Genomic DNA, 25,269 nt, shown 5'->3' with positions numbered 1-25,269 from the left:
TCATGGGCTCAGACTGACCTTTTCAGTTGCAGCAAATGCAGAGGTATATTTGAAATGGGATAAATACAATAACAACGATGGCAGCGATTTCTTTTTACGATAGTCAGATTTCTGTTCTTGTGAAAAATGGAAGTCAGTGGAGTAGACAAGGACTGTGAAATTGAGCTGAACCTTTCTAAATACAGGGGCAACAAATGGATGTGAACCACAGTAAAACTAGCTGCACTGAAACTCTATTGTCACTGATGGAAACCAATACTTCTCAAAGCTTTTTTTCGATTGTGAATCCTGCAATTTGCAGGCTTGCTATATTGCTATAAAAACCATCCTTTTTGCTGAACTGCCCTTATTCTGACTGAAACGGTAGCTGTCTTATTCAAGGAACTAACTGTCAAGATCTAGGAAATTAGGTGGTATCCTGAGTAATCCTTTTTAGCAAAAGACTTTTATTTAAAATTTGTCCAAGTATATTAAAGAATTGCATTTTCAGCAGGTTGAACAATTATTCCTCTCCATTTTACTGACATTTTTCTGAATTACTTTTCTCCCTAAAAATTTAATCAAGCTAGATCCCACAAATTCTGTAATCACTGTATAAGAATGCATGTCTGGACTGCAAGTATCACGTGAGTATCAGATCAGTAACAGTAAGTATCAGGTTAAATCTGGATTGTGTCAGTGGAATTAATTCATTATTCCATTAAAGTTATTTCACCTTAATAACCGCTACTAGATCAACATGTGTTGATATTCAATACAACTTTCTCGAATAGAGAATGATAGTTATCTGTCAGGCATTAATGGCTGCCAATCTGTATGGTGCTAAAGCCATCTTTGATAGAGATATGAAAAAAAATTCTTTTTAGGCTCAGTTCAAACTTGCAATGACCTTCTCTCCTACATGATTCCATATTTTCTTACAAACATGAGTTATAAAAGTTTATATTTTCATTCAGAAATCATACGTATTTATGCCTGAAATTATTTCATGCCATCAACCAAAGCTTAACAAAAATAATGAGCTCATTTGTAAAACAACCATTTTTAAAAAAACTTGAAAAAACATTTTTAATTAGTTGTTTTCCTTCTTTAATTGGGTTTCTTAGGCCATCAAATCCAACTATACTTTTCTCCTTGATATTTCTAATTTTGGCATTCCAATCTCAACAAACAGCAAATCTTACTTGCATGTTCTATTGATTCATAATGAACTTGATCAAAAACCCATCAACGTTGTGTTCTGTATCAATGTTTCGAACATAAACTTGGATGACTGATGTATAAAAGACTAATCATGAAGTTTAATTAATATTATTCAATTATGATTGCACTGTAGTCAAATACTGTTCTTGTTATAACATTCTTATGAAAGCAGTGCCATTCCATTTTTTATTTCTTTGGCCCTGAGTAGTGAACAGTGTGATCTTCTGACCGAGAGTGTCCAATCCCTGTCTATCTCAATTTGCTGATACCTAGGGTGTAATGTGTTCAGATTTATCTACAGGTAGTCCTGTAGGAATTTAGCACCTACCCCCCTCCTAGAAGAATGAAATATTTTAGAAAATATTTAAAAAGGCAGAATATATTTCCCTGGATGAGAAATGGAGAAACATGTTTTAAAGACAAAGCAGCTTCCTGACTCCCCCCCACCTTTGTCAATGGGCCATTAAAGCCTCAGCCAAGCTCACTCATTTCCCCCCACCTTTGTCAATGGGTCAGAGGTAGAAACTCATTCTCCCCACTTTTGTCAATGGGCCATCATCATCTGCAACATAATAGGACCCATCTAGCAACAGAAACTCACCACATGGCACCTGGGAAGATTACATCAGCCAGCAAGGCTAGCTAAGACCCCCACTCCCTGGGAGTCTGACAGCCAATCAGGGTACTCTTCTTGTGCCCCAGAAAGTTCAAAGCTCAGAAAAAGCATAAAGCCAGGGAGCACACAGGATCTCAGCCCTTTTCTGTTCAGGATCTCAAGCCATGTGATCCTGGCCACCATTAAACCATCTTTCCAAGCAGCCTCCATGTTTCCAGTGTCTTTGTCCCCACTTGGAACTGAACCCAGATGGATATTTCTTCCAACAGTCCTTAACTTACAACAATTCATTTAGTGATGTTTAAAGTTAAAACAGCACTGAAAAAGTGATTTATGGCCATTTTTCACATTTACAACCATTGCAGCATCCCCATGGTCATGTGATCAAAATTCAGATGCTTGGCAACTGGCTCATATTTATGTCCTGGGGGCCATGTGATCATCTTTTGTGACCTTGTCACAAGCAAAGTCAATGGGGAAGCCAGATTCACTTAACAGTGATGTTACTAATTTAACAATTGCAGTGATTCACTTAACAGCCATGATAAGGAAGGTTGAAAATGGGCCAAAATCCACTTAACAACTGTCTTGCTTAACAACAGAAATTTTGGGCTCAATTGTGACCATACATCGAGGACTACCTGTAATCCTTTACTGTGTTGAGCTTTCCCATGTTCATGCTTTCCACGTTCATACTCTTAATTCTATAGTTGCAGCCTCAGATTTTTCAGCATGGCAACATCATCAGCAACTAAACTTTAATCCAGCCACATCATAAACCCCAATATCACTCTGAAAAATCCTCAGGATATACTCCGTAGAATCTTGGGTGTCACCTGATCTGAGCAGCCCATCATCCAGCATTATATTGCCAATAATTTTGCATTTTCTATCCATAAAGGTGTTTTTTTTTTTTAGTAAATTACAGGAGTGGTTCACTATTGCCATCTCCCGCACAGTATGAAGTGATACCTTTGCCATTATCATTAAAATGATGTGCCTGCAACATTGTCCTATATCACTGCTGTGTAGTAGAGGTGCCTGTTTGCATTAGCAGAACAGCTGGGATGACCTTCACACCTTGGATTATCCTGCTGGGGTTATATACTCCAGGGGTTCTTCACTTATAGAGTCTGCCTCCTTGCAACAATGAGTTAGCACACCGGGTCTTTTGAGGAAAGGGGGAACTGAAATTGGGCAAGCCTACAACATGATTTCATTTTGGCTTACACACACACACACACACACACACACACACACACACACACACAGATTGAAGTCTTAAAATGGAACTGCTGGAGGAAATTGTTCTCTTTCTGAGAGCTGGGCCAAACAATCCGAGAGCACTTCAAGCTGGATTGCACAGCCCTTCCGCTGCTGCCCTCAATAAGCACTCAAAACCTAAGAAGAGCTGTTGCAAAGCAAACCATTTATTCCATTTCATTCTCTATGCTTGGAGTTGGGAGAGAGGGAGGGAGGGAGGGAGACAGATATGAAGGATCATCAGTTTTGTTTCTCTGATTCGAAGGCCTTGCCAAATGTAACACGCCCATTGCATCTGCATCTGAGTTCTGAGCAGCTGAAGAAAAACTTTAAAAGGAATGCAAAGGGGGTAGCAGGAGCCGGGGAGGATTTCCCTGTATTCTGCTCTAGCGCTGCTTCTGATTGGCTGCAGCAAATTTCACAAGATCTGAACAAATATGTAGGGAACCTCCAGTCCGATTTATAATTTATTTCTTTTTTCCTCGCTAAAATGAATCTGCAGCAAAGCCAAATTCCGGACTTTTCTGGTAAGCAATAAATTGCCCTCTTTTCTCTCATGGTTGAGGCCCATTAATGTATCTGGCCTAAAATAATGTAATGTGATGCAATAAATAATCCTTTGAAAAGCCTACACTATTATCAGTCCATTAAAATAAACAAACAGAATGATGACATTTTCTTTGCTAATTCAGTTTGCCTTTCCAAGCTCATTTGGATATATAATTTATTTACTAATGAAAGCAATGTTGGCAAGCTGTTTTCAGCATCTAAAAATATATTGCTATATTAAGGTTGTAAATATGATTTATGGGATTGACCCTTATTTCAATTTCAGCAGTATTCTGCTAGAACCTAGCTATTTCCTGACTTCATAAAAGTTAAGGCAGTGAGACTGCTGATTACAAGCCAGCTCCCCCTTCTTCCTAATTAGCAGTGTGTGCTCTTTTGACATTGTTTTGGCACACAAAAAAGAGATCAGCCAATTTATAAGGCACTACTCTAAGAAGAATCCGCATGTCCTATTACTATTTTAATTGGATCTCAGGAGCTGATGTTTCCTAGATATATACACCCACAAAATCTTCATGGAATCCCACCTTATTCTCAGACAATGGTGTTTAAATATATTGCTTAAGTTGGCTGGTGATAATTTCTGGAACAGAGATATGATGGATCATTATTAAATTATAGTCTATAAAAACTGTAAGGATGATGTTGAAGTGCAATTATTATCGGTTGTTAAGGCTGATTGTTTTTACAGACAAAGAAGTGAAAAGACTGAGTAGAATATGTTGTGTTATGCATGAGTAAGTGGAGGAGTGGCGAAGAAGAGAATCAGGTGAACTAAGTTTTTTCTTTGCTCATTCTCTCTTTTTGTACTTGGGAATAAGTGACTCAGAGAGATGTTTTTTCCACCAGACGCGTTGGTGGATTAGGACAGCAATAAGTGTGAGTTTGGCTCAAATTGCTGCTTCAAATAGGGTCACATTACATTTTGAAATGGAAAGCACTGACTATAGAAGAGTGGGCTAAAAGAAGCTTTATTTATGTCAATAAAACATAATAAAGTGTGCTTTAAAATGCATATTGGGGGATTATTCAACATTGGATTAGCATTACACTAAAAGGGGGAAATGCAATAAAATAGAATGCACTTTTAGCTATATTATTGGGAGGACAATTTAAAATGTTCATAAGAAAATTAAAATTAAACATAATATAGTCAAGGTATATATAGTATAGTATAGTATAGTATAGTATAATATAGTACTTCTTCTGCGCATGCCCGATATGGCAGCGTCTTGAGCTCTGTGGAGACAACGGGTCGGGTTTCCTGAGCCGGGAAACCACGTGGAGCCGACTGCTGAGCTGCCGAGTGCCCTCCGCCTCTTGCTGAAGCTGTCCGGCGGCCGATGGAGAGGTTTTGGACGTCGTGGGATCCTCGGCCGCCGAGAACGAGGCTGGAGGCATGACTGAGCAGCGGACGGACGGCGGCGGCCATCTTGGGGGGTGCGGAACGGCGCTCCCTGAAGATCTGAAGCTCCGGCGGCCAGCTGGCTTTTCAATCTGCTGGCTGGCCGGTCTGTCGATCTGCGGGCCCGTGGGCTTGCCGGCTCGCGGGGGGATGGACGGCGGCGCTCGCTTCGGGGGGGTGCGGTCCGGCGCCCCCCGGTGGTGGACGGCCAGCCTTGCCGGCCCCGCTGGCCTGCCGGCCTGCCAGCCTGTCGGTTTTCGGCGTGGACGATTCGGGAGGTATGACTGGGCAGCGGACGGCGGTAGCCATCTTGGGGGGTGCGGAATGGCGCCCCCTGAAGATTTGGCGGCCAGCTGGCTTTTCGATCTGCTGGCTGGCCGGACTGCTGACTTGCGGGCCTGTGGGCTTGCTGGCTTGCGGGAAAGGGACGGTGGCGCTCACTTTCGGGGGGTGCGGTTTGGCGCTCCCCGGAGATGGACAGCCGGCCTTGCCGGCCCTGCTGTCTTGCGGGCCTGCCGGCCTGTTGGTCTCCGGCCTGTCGGCCTCCCGGATTGCCGGATTGCCAGATTGTCATTCTGCCGCAAGTACCATCGGCGGCTGGAATTTTTCCGCTAGATTTAAGTCCTAATACCATCGACCTGGTCATGAGCCTGGACATCGGCTCTGTCTTGAACCTGGACACCGGCCTTAGACATTGGCCCTGACATCGGCAGGGCTTGGCGGCTTGGACGGTTTTTAGCTCTCGGCGTTCACCTCACCGCGAAGGACATCAGCGGGACTATCATCTGACTGTGAACGACTTTGGACGGCCTTTTACCATCCTAGGCTTTAAAGGCCTAGTTTTATGGCTGATTTTAAGCTAACGATAATGGCCGCTATTTCTGTCATCAGCGGCATTGCAGACATGACTGTCAACTGTCTGACGTAGTTAACTTTAAACATGGTCGTTCCTCATGGTGTTCGCCTGACAGTGGTGTACCGGTCCGCTAATTCCATCAGCGGACTTGGACAGTTTGATCCCGTTTACATCTTATATGGACAGGGGTCGGTTTTACTACACTTGTAGGAACTGCTGGCTCGGGATACCCTTTTTCCGTTGTTACTTGATCCTATTATGAGTTACTCGGCGCTTGAGCTCTTACGGCTGCGAGGTTCCCCGCCTCGCAGGAGTGGCCCTCTGTTCTATCGAGGCCTACCTTAATGAAGGGTCTTGGGACCCAGAGGTGGCATGCCTCGAAGAAGAATCTCTGGGGTTTTTAATAGGTTTTTAATAAGGGGCTTTTAAAGGGGAGGGATTGTGGTGGGGAGTGACCCGTCGGGAGGTATGTCCAGTCCCAGCAGGCTCACGACACTATTTCACTTGGTCCAAGACGGGCGGGAGGATTGTACAGGCGGAGAACATTATTCCATCTGTACGGTGAGTGGGAGGGGCAGATATGGCGGAGGCAGGGGCGTGTCGCTCTTTGGGAGCACGTGTTCGATGTTTAAAAGCGATCACGTGCTCCGGCCCCAGTCCTCACTCGTTCCCGGATGGTCAAGACCCTCAGAGCTTGGGTCTTAGGCTGATGCTTTGCAATGCCGGTCCGTGGTTAACAAGGCTCCCCTGATTTGTGATCTTATTCAGAGAGTCCGCGGACCTTATGGGCATTACGGAGACCTGGTTGGGCACAGAAGGGGTGTACCCTGGTCGAACTGTGCCCTCCGGGTTTCCGTGCATTCCATCAACCGAGGACCCAAGGTAGGGGTGGGGGTGGCGGTTGTGATTAAAGAAAGTCTGGAGCCGAGGGAGTCCACTGTTCCTCAGATAGCTGGCTGTGAATCCCTCCTTGTGAAGTGGGGCCACGGAATCAGATGGGGCTGTTGATCACGTACCTGGCTCCTTGCTGCGTGACTACAGCCCTACCTGAACTGCTAGAGGTGCTTGCTGGCGTGGCGGTGGAGATCCCCAGACTACTGGTCTTGGGGGATTTCAACCTGCCATCTGCCGGCTTGTCGTCGACGGTGGTTCAGGAGTTCCAGGCCTCCATGACGGCCTTGGACCTGATTCAAGTAACTGATGGCCCTACACACATTGGGGAGGCGCTAGACTTGATTTTTATCTCTGGTCAGTGGGTAAATGATCTGGATTTAGGAGATTTAGTGAAAGAACCGGTGTCATGGTCAGATCATTTTCTTCTTCGCCTAGACTTTCAGACCGCCGCTCACCACCGCAGGGAGACGGAGCCAATGCGTTGGTTCCGTCCCAGGCGCCTGATGGACCGGAGAGGTTCCTGGCGGAGCTTGGGCGCTTCCTGAGGATCTTACCCACGGCACGACTGAAGAACTGGTTGCGGCCTGGGAGCGGGCTGCGGCTGGGGCTTTGGACCGTGTCGCGCCTTTGCGACCTCTGACCCGGCGTAGATCTCAATTGGCTCCCTGGTTTTCCGAGGAGCTGAGAGATGAAACGCGGAGAAGACGCCTAGAGAGTGTTTGGAGGTCTAGCTGTTCCGAGGCTGACCGGACACTAGTGAGGTCCTTTACTAGGACCTACCTAGTGGCAATGAGGGAGGCGAAGCGTCTCTACGTTTCCACCCTCATTGCATCGGCAGATAACCGCCCGGCCGCCCTGTTTCGGGTGACCCGTTCCCTCCTTCATCAAGAGGACGGGATGACCCCTGCAGGGACGAGCTGAGGAGTTTAACGGTTATCTATCGATAAAATCGTTCAGCTTCGGGATAGTTTGGACCAAGATTGCGATGATCCAGCCGGGACGACAGAGACGCGTCTTGTTGAGGTTATTTGGGATGAGTTTGATTCTGTGGCTCCGAGGACATGGACAGGTTGCTGGGAGGTTACATGCAACTACATGTTTACTGGACCCGTGCCCTTCCTGGTTAGTGCTGGCTGCTCAGGAAGTGACACGAGGCTGGCTCAGGGATTATAAATGCTTCTTTGATGGAAGGGTTTTCCCGCCGCCTTGAAGGAGGCGGTGGTGAGACCTCTCCTCAAGAAGCCTTCCTGGACCCAGCTATTTTGAGTAATTATCGTCCAGTCTCAACCTTCGCTTTGTGGCGAAGGTTGTTGAGAGTGGTTGCATGGCAGCTCCCCGGCACCTGGAGGAAACTGTCTATCTGGACCCGTTCCAGTCCGGCTTCCGACCGGTTATAGCACGGAGACGGCTTTGGTCGCGTTGGTGGATGACCTCTGGAGGGCCAGGGACAGGTTGCTCCTCTGCCTTGGTCCTATTAGATCTCTCAGCGGCTTCGATACCATCGACCATGGTATCCTGCTGCGCGGTTGGAGGGATTGGGAGTGGGGGCACCGTTTATCGGTGGTTCTCCTCCTATCTCTCTGACGATGCATGAGCAGTGTTGACAGGGGGCAGAGGTCGTCCTCGAGGCGCCTCACTTGTGGGGTGCCTCAGGGTCGATTCTCTCGCCCACCCTGTTCAACATCTATATGAAGCCGCTGGGTGAGGTCATCAGTGGTTTCGGGTGAGTTACCATCTGTCGCTGATGATACTCAGCTGTACTTTTCACCCGGACCACCCCAGCAGGCGGTCGAAGTGCTGTCCCGGTGCCTGGAAGCTGTCGGGTCTGGATGGGGAGAAACAGACTCAAGCTCAATCCCTCCAAGGCGGAGTGGCTGTGGATGCCGGCATCCCGGTACAGTCAGCTGCATCCGCAGCTGACTGTTGAAAGCAGTTAGTGGCCCCAAAGGAGGCGGTTCGCAACTTGGGTGTCCTCCTGGAGGGACGGCTGTCTTTTGATGAACATCTGGCGGCCGTCGCCAGGAGGGCCTTTTACCAGGTTCGCCTGGTTCGCCAGTTCGTCCTTCCTTGATCGGGATGCCTTATGCACGGTCACTCACGCTCTGGTTACGTCTAGGCTGGATTATTGCAATGCTCTCTACATGGGGCTGCCCTTGAGGTGCACCGGAGGCTGCAGTTAGTCCAGAATGCGGCTGCGCGAGTAGTAACGGAGCCGCTCGTGGCTCCCACGTGACATCGCTGCTCCGTAGCTTGCACTGGCTTCCTGTGGTCTTTGGTGCGCTTCAAGATTTTGGTAACTATCTTTAAAGCGCTCCATGGCTTAGGACCCGGTACTTACGAGACCGCCTGCTGTTACCTTTTGCCTCCCACCGACCCGTACGCTCGCACAGAGAGGGTCTCCTCAGGGTGCCGTCCGCCAAACAGTGTCGGCTGGCGGCCCCCAGGAGTAGGGCCTTCTCTGTGGGGGCAGTGGCGCTCTGGGATGGACTTCCCCCCGGTCTGCGTCAAGTGCCCGATCTTCGGACCTTCCGTCGTGAGCTCAAAACATATTTATTCATTAAAGCGGGACTGGCATAATTAGTGATGTATTTTAATTGGGGTTTTAATATTTTTTAACTTTTTAATTTAAATTTTAATAATCGGCCTTTAAAATTTGCTCTTTTTAATTGTTGTTTTAAACTGTATATATCTTTGTTTTTACTTTGGCTGTACACCGCCCTGAGTCCTTCGGGAGAAGGGCGGTATAAAAATTTAATAAAATAAAATAAATAAAATAAAAATAAAAGGGGAAATCTCGATGAATTTTTCAGAAATGTATTTACAAGTAACCTTAAACCTTGGAGTAAAGCAGACATTTTGCTATGTAGTCTTGGCAAAGACTATATTATTAAGCCAACCTTCTTATGCTGAAATTAGAATCAATAAAAAGACTTCCCCTTGTGCTGGCAAGAACATTAACTGTAAATGACTATCATCATTGAACACTTTCCTTCAAAGAAATGAAGAGAAAATCTAGAATGAGGTTTACCAAAGGGGAAGGAGATTTAGAAAATTATAAACCTACTAGTTTGACATGTGAATGAAAGTAAGATGTTCCTAAGGGGCACATGAAAGAGTTAGCATATATACAGTAACACTATGTTGCAGTATATATTAATCAGAGTAAGGGCACTGAGGTTAATGAGCAGAATGTCTGATTATTCATTATTTTAATAACTTTATAAGACATTTCAAATATAAGAGTGAATTCAGTGTTCGCCACAGCTGCATATTGTACAGTGATTCCTAGATTAAGAATGCCTAGTTGGAATGAATAAGAGATCAGTATAGATGGCATAACAAAAATGTCTTCTTCTGGAGCACAAAATCCCTTTCTTTGAAAAATATATTTTTGGATATTTGATGGCTCCTGAAGTGAAACAAACATAAGATACTTCTCTGAGTCTGTGGGCCATCAAAATATGTATGTGGTGAACCATTAAACTACTGCTGTAAGCCATAAAAATGACTTAGAGGTCCATAAACCTGACACTCCTATGTACAGGTGTTCCTAAGACTGGGCAGACCAATTTTATGCCTTCTCTGGGCCAACACATTGAAAGATTTTGGACCATTTCTTTCTGGTCAGCTCAAGCCACTTTATAGTCAGGATTTTTCTTGTAAGGAGAAGATGACGCTTCCTTAAGCTTCTAGAGAAATCATACTGTATCAGACTAACAAAAACAGTGAAATGAAGATTTTGGTCATTTAATTTTTAAAAACTTGAAAAGAACTAGCCTCTGTTCTCTTTTTCATGGTCTTGGGCAACACTTGGCTCTTTTAAGCCAATATTTGGATGATTCACCTTGCTTAGATTAGTTATTCCTCTCTTTTCTAGCCTTGTTATTTTTATGGTTGTGATTTTGCTATTTTATATAGCGACTATATTCTGATTATTCAAGATAGAGCGATAATGATCATGCTCAACTTAAAACACTTAATCTTCCTGAAAATGCGTTCTGTGTTCTGTGACAGAGAAGGTGAAAACTGGAGCACAGAAGGATGACTTTTCTTTTGCTTTCTCCTGATTGCATCGCGAGCTTTTTTTTTTAAAAAAAAGCAAACTCATTCCGATCAAAGCGATTTTCAGAAGGTGAACTTTCACAAGCAAATTTGGGGGCTAATTATTGGAGCCATGAAAGTACTTAATTCAGTGAGCGTAAGAGAGATGTGATGTAGACCGTACTGTATATTTCAGGACTATGAAAATCCTTTTGAAAAAGGTGCTTCAGGACACATGGGAAGATATGCAAAGTCTCTCTCTTTGATATGTTAAATTAATGGCATCTTTCTTCAGGTTCATGCAGCTTCTTTGGAAGTTACCTCTGGCTATCTCTGTGGGTGCATGCACAACCATTCTGCCTAGCACAAGTGGAATCAGCCAGAAGCAGCCATGCAAGAATGGTGGGGGGGGAGATGTGTCTGCTTTAACAATTTCAAATTAAACTTTTTATATGTGCTGCCATACACTGCTTTCTCAGCAGTAATATGCATTGTCCAAACAATAAGAGGAATTATTAAGAGAATTCAGTCCTAGATAAGGTGGCAGCAGAAAGTTAAAAAAATAAAAAAAAAAAATCGGATTCCTATTAGCATTCTGTCATTTATTTTCAACAGAAGAATTATCTTGGTCAGCAATACAGATGCTCATGACTTCTCTATGTCTTTTCTGCATAATGTGATAATGAAATTACATTTTACCCATCCAACATAACAAATTGTAAGCATGTTTTACTTGATTTGACTTATGTGAGTAAAATGGAAGAGAGAAATGTCATTTCCCTGCTTATGCTTAAAATTCCTGTCATGCCATTAAAGCTATGAAAACTGACTTCAGAGAAAGACTGGTTGAATTTAATAGGGCTTATTTCTGAGTACCCACAAGTAAGACTGTTTACCCAGGGCACATTGAAGAAAGTTCTTGAAATTAAAATTGGAGCTAGTGGTAAGTCTCACTATATTTAATAGGGGTTATTTCCGAATAGACAAGCGTAACATTAAACTATAAAATTACCACTTAAAATTGTGTCTATACAAGAAAAAAAAAGAAAGAAAGAACCATATATATTTTAGCTGAGAAAAGGAAAAGGAAAAACTGGAGTAAAGATTTTAGCCAAATCCTTTGGGAAATTGGTTTTGAGAAATGATACACAATTTGAGGTATGTATCATGAAATTAGTGGAACTTTTTGGAAAAAAATCTTTGCTGAGGATGTGCAATTTAAGTGGAGTGTTAGAATGGTAAGGCTTATGAAAAAGGCATCAGTTAATTTATAATTATAAATTATAATTATATAATTTATATAATAATTATATAAATTAACTGATGCCTTTTTTATAAACCCTGCCATTCTGACACTCTATTTAAGTTATAAAAAGTTCCACTAATTTCATTCATTCTGGATATAGAACAGACTCTGCAGGATTAGTATCTTTAGATGCAGAAAAAAAATCCTTTTGATTTGGTTTGGATTACATTTTTTAAAAAAGAAAGATTAAATAAGGTTTTCCACAGGATGTGAGTTTAACAGCCCTGTTCTTCTGCAGTGTAAAATGGCATAATCTTCTCAATTCTGGAAGCAGTGGTACCTATGAAATCTGGCTTATTCTATATCAAAATGTGTGGGTTTTTTAACTTAGCCATATTTCTATTTTTTCATAAACAATATGAACATAACTTTAGCTTCTTTTTTAAATAATAAGGAAGAAAGCAAAACTGCATCCATTCACAGGGACAAAAAGCAAAGAGAAAAGACAATCATATTCAGAAACTACTTACGAATTTGGCATAGGAGACCTGCCCATCCTTCTGAGCACTGGCAAACGTTAGGCCCTATGCATTCACCTCCATTTGTGCAGCTGGGTAGACACACAGCTGAAAAAAAATAAATAAAGGTGAAGAGAGGAAATAAGAAGAATCTTTATGATGGCCCATGAGTTTTAAGTCACTTTACTGAGTGACATGTCGTCTTAGCTTCCTACAATTATTTTCAAAATAGCTTGATCTCAAAAGAGCTTAATGAGCATTCTTCATGAGGCAATTAGCATTCTGAAATGTCCATGATTAGCAAGTTCCCCCTTAATCTCTGCTACTCTGACTTCTAGTTTCATCATGGATTTGCTCCAAAGGCAGATTCCCTAGTCATTAAATTTTCATTTTCTATTAAGTCTGAAATCCTTAATTGATTGAGTGATTAACAGAGTAACCCATTAATTTCAGACTGAACATGAGGATATTAAATGGTGCTTTAATCAGATCAGTGCCCTTTGTAGGACGCTGAGTGGCAGAGTTGTTGCAAAGTAGCCTTGTTTACCATGTAAACAATCTTTTAGGCAAGGACAGTTACTTAAGATTTTTTTTTAAAAAAAAACATCATTTGCACATGATGTCCTCCTTCCCTGGCAGAGAAATCATCAAAAATTCATTACAAAACAAGCTGCCCAAAGCTTAAAGGACTGAGGTGAAGACAAAAACAAACAAACAAAAACAGCCTTCAAAACTTAGAAATGTTCATATTCAGACATGTGGGTGTCTTTATTTGTTTGTTTATTATTTAATAAACCAATTTATAAACTGACCATCACAAAATAAGCAATTCTGGCTGGCATATAACAGAACTAAGCACAGTTAAGTAAAAACCAAGCTAAAACAAAGAATAATAGGCAAAGGGAAATTAAAAATAGCAGAGTTACCTCACTAGTTCACTCATCTCCTGAAGTCCCCAGGCATACAGGAATAACCAAGTCTAAAAGTTGCCTAACAAACTGACAGTTTTTGCCAGACAGAAATGAAGGACATTTATGGTTACACTGGGAAGCCTAAAATGTTGTTAATTTGAATGACCAAAATATAACCCTGTTCAAAGTCCCCAAACAGCCAAACTAAATAATTAGCTTCAAGACAGATTACCATTCACGCTGCTGCACTTGAATTGTAAGGATCTGCCTCTCCCCCTTTCCCAAGAAAGTATAGACTCTTGAAACGTGGTATTTCAAAAGGAACCTTTGACTGAGAAGAAGTGATAGCAGAACAGGCGAAGCAGACTCTAAATTCCCTCCCAAATCGCACAATTGCACTATTTCTTAGGGCTCTAGAACCCATCCCTCCAGTCTAAATGTGGATTTCAACCAATCCACAGGTGTGAAGATGTTTATTGTAATGGCTGTCCTGAGAATCATATCCATTCCCATGGTCTTCTTCCACTTTCAACCAACTTACACAATCCACACGGCCCTCCCTTCTTATTTCATTCCCAAGTAGGTGAGAATACTGCAGGCGCTTAGGTGCCAGGAAAAAGGTTATAAAATACAACTTATCCCCATGCTTTCCCCGCCCCATTTGAATGGCAATATCACATTAACGATTTGACATGAATAATCAACAAGACTCACGTATATTACAATGCTTTCCTTTCCAGCCAAATGGGCAGTCACAAACATTGGGCCTGCTGCATCTCCCACCATGCATACACATCGGATTGCAGATACCTGCAGTGTCACAGAATTAAAGACAGGTGTCATATGAAGAATAGTCAAACCTTTCTTTCTTTCTTTTTTCTAGAGTGTGTGTGTGTGTGTGTGTGTTTGTGCAGTTTCATAATGGCAGTGCTTTGCATAATTCAAAACAAAATGTAATTTGAGTGTGAAGAGCAGTCTTAAAATTTGCAAATCTTGGGGATTTGCAAGCTTTAGCAAATCCTTCTAGAATCTGCTGAGGTCCACTGTGTGCAAGAGACATTTCAAGGAGTCTTCAATAAGAGCTGCCTCGCCAAAGGAATGAGAGAAACATTAATTACAACAATTCTTGAATAAGTAAACAGGAAATCTTTGGTGGCAGCTATAAGGCAGGCCAATACCACTGACTACTGCTGATTGCCAAATTCTTGTTAAGACCATTCCCCTCCTGATTAGAAAACATATTCTCAAGCATTCATCTGGATCAGCTAGAGGTGATGGAGAATTGATTAGTTTCACACAATTCAAGACAGCTTTTGCATTTTATCCATCAAGAATAACTGACAAGATAAGGATAGAATTGCCAAAAGGTTTGGTTTTTGTTTTGTTTTTTTAGATAGAAAAACAAATTTTTAACATTTATTTAAAAGTCCTTCTTTGGACAATGAGACAAATGCAGCTTATAGTATCTGGGGATTTGATGAGATGGCCACAGCTAGCTATATCCACTTTCACTAAATTAATGTGCTGGGGATTAACTTCTAAAAGAATAAACTGGAAACTGACAGCTGATAATAAATGAACAACTTGATTGCATCCACATTTACGTAGAAGATGGTTCTGCAGATTTAAAAATACTTTTAAGACTAGGCCTACTTTAAAGTAGATGCAAATAAGCAAGCACACAGCTAAATGGCAGCAGCAACATGCAGACAACCCTAACCACTGATTGCCATCTGGCGATCACTTTGAATTACACAGCCCAGATATGGTAGGTCTGTTTAAAAATGCATGTGTAGCATTATAATCCTACAACATCATCCTACTTATAAGATTGTAGCATTTGTCTCAAATAGTAAGTAATCTGAGAACCTGGAAGACACTAGACAGTTAGAAAAGCCATCAGAAAGTCCAATGAAGTTCACATCAGTTTCATACATAGAATTCAAATGTATTTTTTAAAAAATCATTCACACATCTGACTACCCAGTAAACTTTTAAAGCTTTCAATTATTTTTTTTTAAATAACTGTTCTTCTTTATTAACCTTGTTTGGGTTGTAACACAAATCTATGGTTTACATGCAGTTAGTGCAGGGGTTTCAAACTTGCATTGTCATGGTGTCATCATGTGATGTCTTGAGACTTTCCCCCCTGTGCTAAACCAGGCATGGGCATGGCCAGCATGTGACACATCCGGCCCATGGGCTGTGAATTTGACAGCCCTTGTATAGTGAGATAATGCTGGATGACTGGCCATAAACCATGAAATTTGGCTAGACTGGCCAATGGTTAGAGACCAATTACTGATGTTCACATTCTTCCCTTTTGATTACCATCCTATCAACTTGAAAATCAGAAAACATCTTGAACTAGATTTTTCCATATTCTATTTATAAAAGGCATGGGGAGAGACCAAGGGTAAATGGGGCAAGCTTTGGACATGATTCATTCTCCAACTCAGCAGTGCCAACATTTTTTTAATGGAGAAGAGTTCCCCTGTCTTTTCCTAATAAGAACAACTTTCAAGGTCCTTCCTTTGGGGAAAAGTTCATGCTTTTCAAATTCAGTTCTCCAATCTCTAGCTGCCTAATATAAATAAAAATCAAACTAAACTAAAACTGGCTTTTGGAATGAATGAGATAACTATTCTTTATTAAAATGTGCATGGTGTTATCGAACTCATGAGCTGAAAGTTAATTCTGAAATTTTCCTTAACTGCATTGTGATACAGATTCTGCATTGTCCATTGCTCATCATTATATAGTGTTTTAATGGTCTCCTATTAACTATTCCTTTCATTTACATGTAATGCGCCTTTCACTACAACTGCCATCACTGCAACAGTTAGTTGTATAATAACACAGAAAACAGAGCTGTTTTTTAAAAAAACAATCCATTCAAAATAAGTGACCTGTAAGAAAAAATAACTTTACCATAATAAATGTTCCTAAGAGAAGTATCGTTTATTAAGCTGAAGACATACTGACAATTATATTTTCTATGAAATATTTTAAAATGTTTACTCTTACTTAAAATCAAAAGTATTAAGAATCAAAATATTTACTGGTGCGTTGCTCCAACGGCTGGAGAAAACATTCACTATTTATTAATTTCAGGGTCTCAGCTGAATTAGCGTTTTGGATAGATTGAAACATTTCCTTAAAATTCCTAAATATTCCCCATCTTTTTTCCCATGTTTTTCCTGTTAGCTGCCATTGTATTCCTTTTTCTCCAATTTCTTTGGAGCACTGTTTGATTCTGCAAATAGTGACATGAGTAATCACAGCCATTTGGCAAAGACAACGAAATAGTTTATGTTTATGAAATGATATTACTAATGCAGTGATATTTGCTAACTGGGCAATAATGAATCCCAATCATAATTCACAGCAGAACAGAGAAAGATAGTCCAGAATTGACCAAATAGGTAGAAACTCAACATTATCAGTTGAAATGTCCAAGGACAGCCAACTTGGTCTGTCTCTACAAGCACAGTCACAATTTTAGATGGCTAATATTTTCCCTTGCAGCTAGTGAAGCCACATCTTCAGCTAGGCAGTCAGCCTGGGTTCTCTCTTCTGACTCTGGAGCAGGGGTGAAATCCAGCAGGTTCTGACAGGTTCTGGAGAACCGGTAGAGGAAATTTTGAGCAGTTTGGAGAACCAGTAGCAGAAATTTTGAGTAGTTCGGAGAACCGGGAAATACTACTTCTGGCTGGCCCTATAGTGGGGTGGGAATGGAGCTTTTCCAATATCCTTCCCCCAGGAGTGGGGAGGGAATGGGTATTTTGCAGTATCCTTCCCCTGGAGTGGAGTAGGAATGGAGATTTTGCAGTATCCTTCCCCTGGAATGGGGAGGGAATGGGGATTTTGCAGTATCCTTCCCCTGGAGTGGGATAGGAAAGGAGATTCTGCAGTATCCTTTCTCTGCCCTGCCCACGAAGCCAGACCATGCCCACCAAGCCACGCCCACAGAACTGGAAGTAAAAAAAATTGGATTTTACCACTGCTCTGAAGCCAGGTTATATTACTGAAGTTGCACTAATAGGCCCAGAAGCACTACAGTTCCTTGGATGTAGTGCAGGGCCACAGTATCAGCCAACCCCATATATTCATCCATCCATCCATCCATCCATTCATTCAATTTCTATAGCCACCCATCTCACTCCGACTGACACCCCTATGACTATGCTTCTTGGCAGACCTGGCTGATTCAACCCCAGATGTTATGCTTAATGCTATATGACACTAGACTCATGGAACTTATGAGTTTTCATTGCCTTTGTTTTCAGTGCCTTAATTTTTCTTATTGAAGTGGTGCATGCAGCAGTACTGATCCAAGCATCCAAAGCTTGATATTCTTCTTCCTATCACACACATTTCCATTTGGGCCAGATCTGGTATTTCAGTATTTAGTGTGAGAAATTAAGTGCAGAATTCTGTACGGAAAGAGTATTAAATCAGTTTGCTGATCTCCATTATGACCCTTTTGTCTGGGCTATTTCAGAAGAACTGAACTTAACTAACCTTTTCCAAAATATAATTTAGATTCTGTTAAGCCATAGTACAATGATTACCTGTCACTGCATCACCTGAATAATATAGGAGATAAGGGAAAAACAGGACTGTGCTGCTGTGCTGAGTTGGAAGATATCGTTTTAAAAACATTGGATTTTCCCCCCCCCAGAAGGCTGGTAAATTGACCTCAATAATCTATCCCACCTCAAAGAAAGCAAGAGGTTTCCTCTAAGCAATATATCCTAGCCAAACAATTAAATGTATCAAATGCAGCTCCCGGGGGTTAATGCACCCCCAAATATTGGATAAAGGGTACAGCAGAAAGATAGCACAGCACATATTGTTGAATTATTTTCAACAGCAGTGATCAAATTCCTTCAAGAGAGAATTATTTGAGAAATATCTCACAATCATGGGGTTTCACAGCTCAGCCATCTAATTTTAATGTATTTATCATTTTATGTAATTTAAGTTTTTGGTATCTTGGTCAGAAAGGAGAATATTAAAATGAATGATGTATTTTCATTGAAAGTACAACAAAAGATACGAGACTCAGAACTGTTAATTAACAGCAGATCAATACTAACCAAAATACCATTTCTTCGTGTCTGAGACTTTATGAAGGTCAATGTTTGAAAGCAACATTTGAAACCATACTTAAATAAATTGATTACTTTTTCCTTTTGTGAAAGTTGATTTCTTCCAATTTACAGCATTGTAATAGATCAGAAACCACAATAACAAATTAATATTTCACATTAAAAAAACTTATACAGGAGTCTAAATGGAGTAAACTACTCCAAAGAGAGATGGGACAAACATACACATATTGTTATGTTGACTAGCCCAAATGAATCCACTGCAGTATAAAAACCTCTTCATTGAAGGTTGTAGACCATAATTTACCATACTGGTCCAATGTGGGTTGAAGGGTCCTTGGTGCTCCCTGAACTTGGTTGTTTTCTTGCAGATGTTTCATTAGCCAAACTACAGCACATCATGGTACCTACCTAATATCAGTGCTCACTGATGATGAACTGTAGTTTGGGTAATAAAACATCAGCAAGAAAACAAGCAGGCTCAGAGAGCACCAAGGACCCTTTATTTCAACCCTGAGCTACATAAATTCTTCTTTATTGGTACCAATGTGAATTGATAGATAGATGTTTTCTGACTTCTCGGTTTGGCCTGGGAGAAACTGACCCAAAGTGATGTAGCTGATTTATGTACTTAAGAGAACATAGAATCTGGATCTGCCTGCCCCCAATGTACCACATTGGCTGGTGTTGTGGGTTTGCAGATTAAAAAAAAGTATAATTATGATTAGTTAGCTATTGTCCTCCAAACCTAATCAAACAATAAACCTAGGTTTTTGTTTGAATCTTCAGAACTCATACTTCTACTGCCTATTTGCATATAATTTATATCAATAAGGTATATTACACTGTAGGAGGTAGAGATGAGAGCATTAAAACATCTAACAGCAGGAATATCTATTGGAATATGCATTGGTGGTCCCCTATTTCTCATTGGCAGATGGATGGGAAGACACTTTCCACCTACACTCTACAATTAAATGCCTTTTATCAGGATTGTTTTCCATGTACATCAATTTTTAAAATTTGATTTTACAATCCTGTGAAACTGTGGAGCCCACTGTTAGTATACAGTGGACCAATGGCAGATCTCTTTCTACATCTAAATAAGGCAGATCTCTTCCTACATCTAAATAAGGAAGCTATATGTTGCCTCAATGATTCTGTACCGATCACAATTTTTAAAACTTATTTTCCTGAAAATGGCAGGTGTCTGGTTTAGAAGCAGGCTTCTTTATTGCAATATATTCTAATTAGGACAGCATTTGAAAAAGGCCCAGGAACTTCAATCGCCTAAAAATGTAACAGTCAATTTTTATTTGGAATATATTGGTTGGAATAGCTCATTTCTATTCCATTAACTTCATTATTCCAAGGCTAAATTTACTGTTCTAGTCCTGAAAGAAGCCTACTGTAAAGAATCAGCTATTTCTTTTTCCATTTAGTTTATAATTGAATCAAACATTACCTTTAATATCAGGGAAATTTCTTTGATATTTAACTGAAAACACTGACATTGAAAAGGAGAATTTTTGGTTGTTTAGAATATTCTGAATTTTCATTTCAAAAACTAATTTGGCTCTTAAACTGGATTTCCTATAGATATGTATGCTGTGTTGACCTACTATAATTATTCAATATTCTAAAGTCAGAAATTAGATCATTTCACTAATTTTTTAGTGCACAATATAATAAACGCAATGTAAGTGGTGTGCGTGTGTGTCTTTACCAATCTAAGCAGAAAACATTGCCAGTCCTTTCCTCTATAAAGCTGGGGATGACATAAAGGCACGTAGCCAAATGGGAGATGCTTATCCTGCCTTTAGCTTTTTAAGAGGGCAATAAATTCAAGCAGTTATTTCTGCTATGTGGATGCTAAATAATGAATTTTTCAGTAAAATAGATTATCTAGGGAGGTTGCATATTACTTCATGCATTACCATGTGTTTTATTGCTAATCCCGGCATCCACTTCAGTTTTCTTCCAAATGTATGATAACATAGTCATACATAGTGTGGTTATTTCTCAGCAAGCACCCAAGGATCAAAACTCTGCATTTCAGGTGCCAGTCAATCTGAGAAAATGAAATTTACATAACATACTATATTTGTCTACATCTACATTAAACATACCCATTTATTCTCGATGCTATTTCCCAGCCCCCCAAAAATTATAGATGATAGAGGCAAGAGGAAAGATATGGCTGCCTGAAGCTGTAGCAGCTGCCTGAAAAGCCTAAAGAAAGAAATAATGCATAATGAAGCAAAATTATTTATTTTTAAACAAATTTATAGTAAAGGTTGCTCTAGATTTACGACCTTTCATTTAGTGACTATTTGAAGTTACAACATATAAACATTTTTCATACTTGCAACCATTGCAGCATCCCCATGCTCATGTGATCAAAATTCAGATGTTGGCCAACTGATTCATATTTACAACGGATGCTGTTTCCCGAGGTCACGAGATCACCTTTTGCGACCTTCTGACAAGCAAAGTCAATGGGGAAGCCAGATTCACTTAGTAACCATGCTACTATCTTAACAGATGCAGTGATTCACTTAACTGTGGCAAGAATAGTCGTAAAAGGGGGAACAATTCATTTAAAAAATGTCTCACTTAGCAACATAAATTTTGGGCTCAGTTGTGATCTTAAAGTTAGGCTCCATTGTGGTCTTAAGCCACCTGTATATAGCCACTCTAATTACACATACCACAGGTGACAGGCTTAAAAAAATTAAACCATAATCTATATGTGTGAACAAAACAACAAGTTATTGTAATAATTGTATCAGTCACTCTTGGGCTTCCAGTAAATGAGTTACTTCAACCTAATCTGATCATAAGAACTGTACGGACAATTACTTCCTGCTCACTTTAGAAAGATGAATCCCATAAATATCAAAACTCAAAATTTAGGAGAACTTTTACAAGATAATACTACCTATTTAACACAACGAAATTCCCATGCAAATGGGAAATTTTCCAAGATTATGACTATGTAGACATTCTTTTGCACAAGTAACCCCATTAGGGAAGTAACCCCGTTTTAGGGAAGCAAAATAAATTGATTTGGGATTTATATCAAAGTTTTTTTTTTAAAAAAATTAATACACTCAGAAAACAAAATATCAAACACTGAGCATAAGAAAGCAAGAAAAGCAGTAACAGGATAAAAATGTTTTAAGAGAGTAACATACGTAACGATGCCTAACAAAAAGTCAAAAGTATCCACCAAGTAGACAGTTCCAAAATGAGATCCAAATCCTCCTTCCTTTAATCCCTTTTGGACAATAATTGACAACCCTACTGACATTTCTGTAGGCACTAGCAGAGGAAAAGTGAAAAAAAAAAATTCCTCAGGAGCATTAATAGAGCAAGCCACTTGCTTTGGTCCACTGGGACAAAATATGAGTCTAACTCGGTCAACCTTTACAAATAAGGATAGAAGTGATCTTCTAATGAGATAGTATTATACTCTATCTCAGTATCATAGATTGCAAAATGCTAAAGTTAGCAAATGAGAATCTTCCCCTATGCAAGACAGCTATGATATTAACAAAACAGTTGACTAAAGTAAAAGACCTTTTGCTTTGAAACACTTTTACAGAATACTTCAAAGAACATCCCTTTTCCCCTCTGACTTGCTTTCTTATACTATTGTTGGATTAAAAATTGGGCTGAAAGGCCACACCTATGCCTTTCTTCCAGGTAAACACAAGACTTTTTTCAGGAAGAAGGGGGATCAAAGATTCCATTGTGAAGATTAGTTTGAGCTGCCGTTTTAATAGCAGATTTCTCCTGCAAGCCTCTGCAGAAGAGAAAGTCCAAATTCCAGATGAAAGGGAACATTTATCACATCTGGCATGTGAGGCATAGCTCTTTACAATTTAGTTTGGATTCCTTCTAAAGCTCTTAAACCTTTATACTAACAGAGGTACATGTCACAGAGCAAAAAGCTGAGCACGGAGACTTTGAATAATTTCACTGTATAGAGTACAAAAGTACGGCCTCTGCAGCAAGCAGAATAAGCTTTAGGCCTGAATAGTGATGTTCCTTCCGTGGGAAAGATGGCTAGAAAAGGGACTCTGAAGTACTTGGTGCCTAACTTGTTCAATGATGCTATAATTAATCTTCCTATTAGGTTTGCAATTAATATACCTCTTAGTAAACACAAGCACTTTAGTTTTGTTATAATTAACAGTCATTTTTTCCCCCCTTTGCTGCAAAATGCAGTTGGTATTTGAAGACTCTGCCCCAGGCTAGCCTGTGACAAAACTAACAAAATTATCAGCATGCAAAAGGAGAAATACAGGTTTGTTTGCCAACCATGAAGGATAAAATGAATAAAAATCAATTAAAGAGGAGGGGACTGATTGTTTAGTCTTTCTTTCTTTTTTGTTGAGCAGCATGCTGCACCTTACATGAATAAATAATGATTAATCAAAATACTGGGTGATCAGTAGGGACTTCTTGCTGTTGCTTTTCCCCATAATGTCCCCTCTCTCCAATCTGCCACCTTCAGATAAATAAAAGACAGCAGACAGACAGCTTTGAAGGTAATCTAAGTACTTCTTCACCAAATGATGCATTGATTGAGCTCCTGTCCAGACCTAAAGTTGGCAACATATTATATTAAGTTAGCCAGACAACAACATTCTTATATAGATGCCTGGATTTTAATTTTCTAATAATGCTCAGGAGGCTGTTTGGACATAATTTGGTCAGGCCAATTTACTACCTTTTTAAAAAAGTTAGAGATTGATACTAGCCATGAATCTGAAAAGAAAGTTAATAGAGAGTAGCTAGTATGACAGCCCACCAATCAAAATTAGCTTTTTAATAGTTCTGTCAAGGTCAAATTCCTGCCCCCTTGTCTCATACTCAACTTTATTATTCTTTAGCTCTGCTATGAGGGCAGATATATCAGGAATAGATAGGGGAGACCAACCAAATAAATATTTTACAGTCATCACCAAAGATGTTAGTTCTGAATAGGCTCTATCCATGTCTCAGTTGAAATCAGCACCCTACCCTAGAGGAATTTTTGGCTGAATAGTAGTTCAAAAATTGCAAAAAACAAAAGAAGATATGTGGACTATTGATCGTTTGTTGCTTCAGCTACCTTCTTCTAATTAACCATTTCTTCCTTTTTTTAGTTTTCCTTTTTTCAGCAATGTCTTTCAATGCTTCTTTAGATTCAATCCAATAATCCTATTATTTTTTCTAATAACCTTAGCTTCAGGGCATTGAGAGACTACTAGGAAGCTAAAAAAAAAAGGGGGGGGAGTGGCTATTGAGCATTCCTGACCGAGATAGTTTCATATGCCCATCTGTGCTCTGGCCTTGAAACCTGAAACCTTATAATGTAATTTCAGGTTATGAGAGAAATGATCCCTATCATAATAAAATCAATCTTAAAACCAACTATTCTGTTGGATAACATTTGAGATTTACATATAATGAATAGCACTTCCACCCATTTCCACTTTACAGGATTTTGTCTTAGGAGTCGCCTTTAACTGATCCAATTAGAATTGAAAAACAAACAAACCCAATTCTAATTAGCTAATCTCTACCCTCTGTAATTATTTTCCTTATCTTTCGAGAAAGCAGGTTGGAAATAAAAGTGACCAATAGATAATTAAAATAAAACAGAGGAAGTAAAGGGTTCTTCACTGGATTCAATGCCACCTTAAAGTAACTTGCAAGAATTAGTTCAAAGATGGTATATTTTACTAACAAACCCAGGAGATAATCATCAAACACACTCCCAATGTCATTAAAATGATTTAAATAGACATTGATTAACAGCAACAGTGTTTGTTATCTGGTTTCATTTCAATAGCTATAGGCAAGAAATGAGAAGTGACATGCCTGGATATAGTTTGGCTAAAATTATCCTTACGATTTATATTGATATTGATTGTACCCTTATGACTATCATTAAATGTTGTACCTTATGATTCTTGATGAAGGTATCTTTTCTTTTATGTACACTGAGAGCATATGCACCAAGACAAATTCCTTGGGTGTCCAATCACACTTGGCCAATAAAGAATTCTATTCTATTCTATTCTATTCTATTCTATTCTATTCTATTCTATTCTATTCTATTCTAAAATGAAAATGCTGAGAGCTCCTTGGCTGCATCCTCTTTCAAGCATAGCCTGTAGTGAAAAAGAGATATAGCTATTGAGCCCTAAGGTTGGCTGGTGTGAGTCTCTTGTAAGACAATTATGTAAACTGTGTGTAATTGACTCGTGAAGGTCATTCCTTTTGGTGGAGCATCTTTCTATATTTTTTAGAACCAGGAGATATCCCACTGAATCCCTATCAATAGATTCACCATTCATTCAATTCATTCATCATCATTCATTCATTCAATCAATCATTCAATAGATCTTTCTGTCTAAATGCCTTCAGATGGAAGAAACAAGGAAAATTCAAGTGGTTTTTTCTAAACACAGAATATGACTGAGGGTAGAACCAGCTAGAAAAATGCATAAAGCCATTTGTTCTTTTTAAAAAAATAAATAAAGTATACTTTAAAATATTTCTATAGGAAAAAATTGTGCACAGCAGTGTCTTATACCATAATAAATTGTGGCCAATTTTTAAACAAACAAACAAAC

The 25,269-nt window shown here is 40.0% G+C and overlaps 1 protein-coding gene across 1 annotated transcript in view; it reads right to left on the bottom strand.

Moving 5' to 3' along the window:
• The window catches only part of LOC131203499 (delta-like protein 4), a 116,087-nt gene that overhangs the window by 20,031 nt on the left and 70,787 nt on the right, over positions 1–25,269 (bottom strand). Inside the window, exons 7-8 of the mRNA XM_058193835.1 lie at positions 14,238–14,333; positions 12,625–12,720 (exon numbers count right to left, since the gene is read on the bottom strand). Coding sequence (XP_058049818.1) covers positions 12,625–12,720; positions 14,238–14,333 — 192 coding nt within the window. The remainder of the gene's footprint in view (positions 1–12,624; positions 12,721–14,237; positions 14,334–25,269) is intronic.

The sequence above is a fragment of the Ahaetulla prasina genome, chromosome 1 (genome assembly GCF_028640845.1).
Source record: "Ahaetulla prasina isolate Xishuangbanna chromosome 1, ASM2864084v1, whole genome shotgun sequence".
Lineage (NCBI taxonomy): Eukaryota > Metazoa > Chordata > Lepidosauria > Squamata > Colubridae > Ahaetulla > Ahaetulla prasina.
Note: the sequence above shows the minus strand (reverse complement) of the source record. Positions and strands in the feature narration are given on the sequence as shown.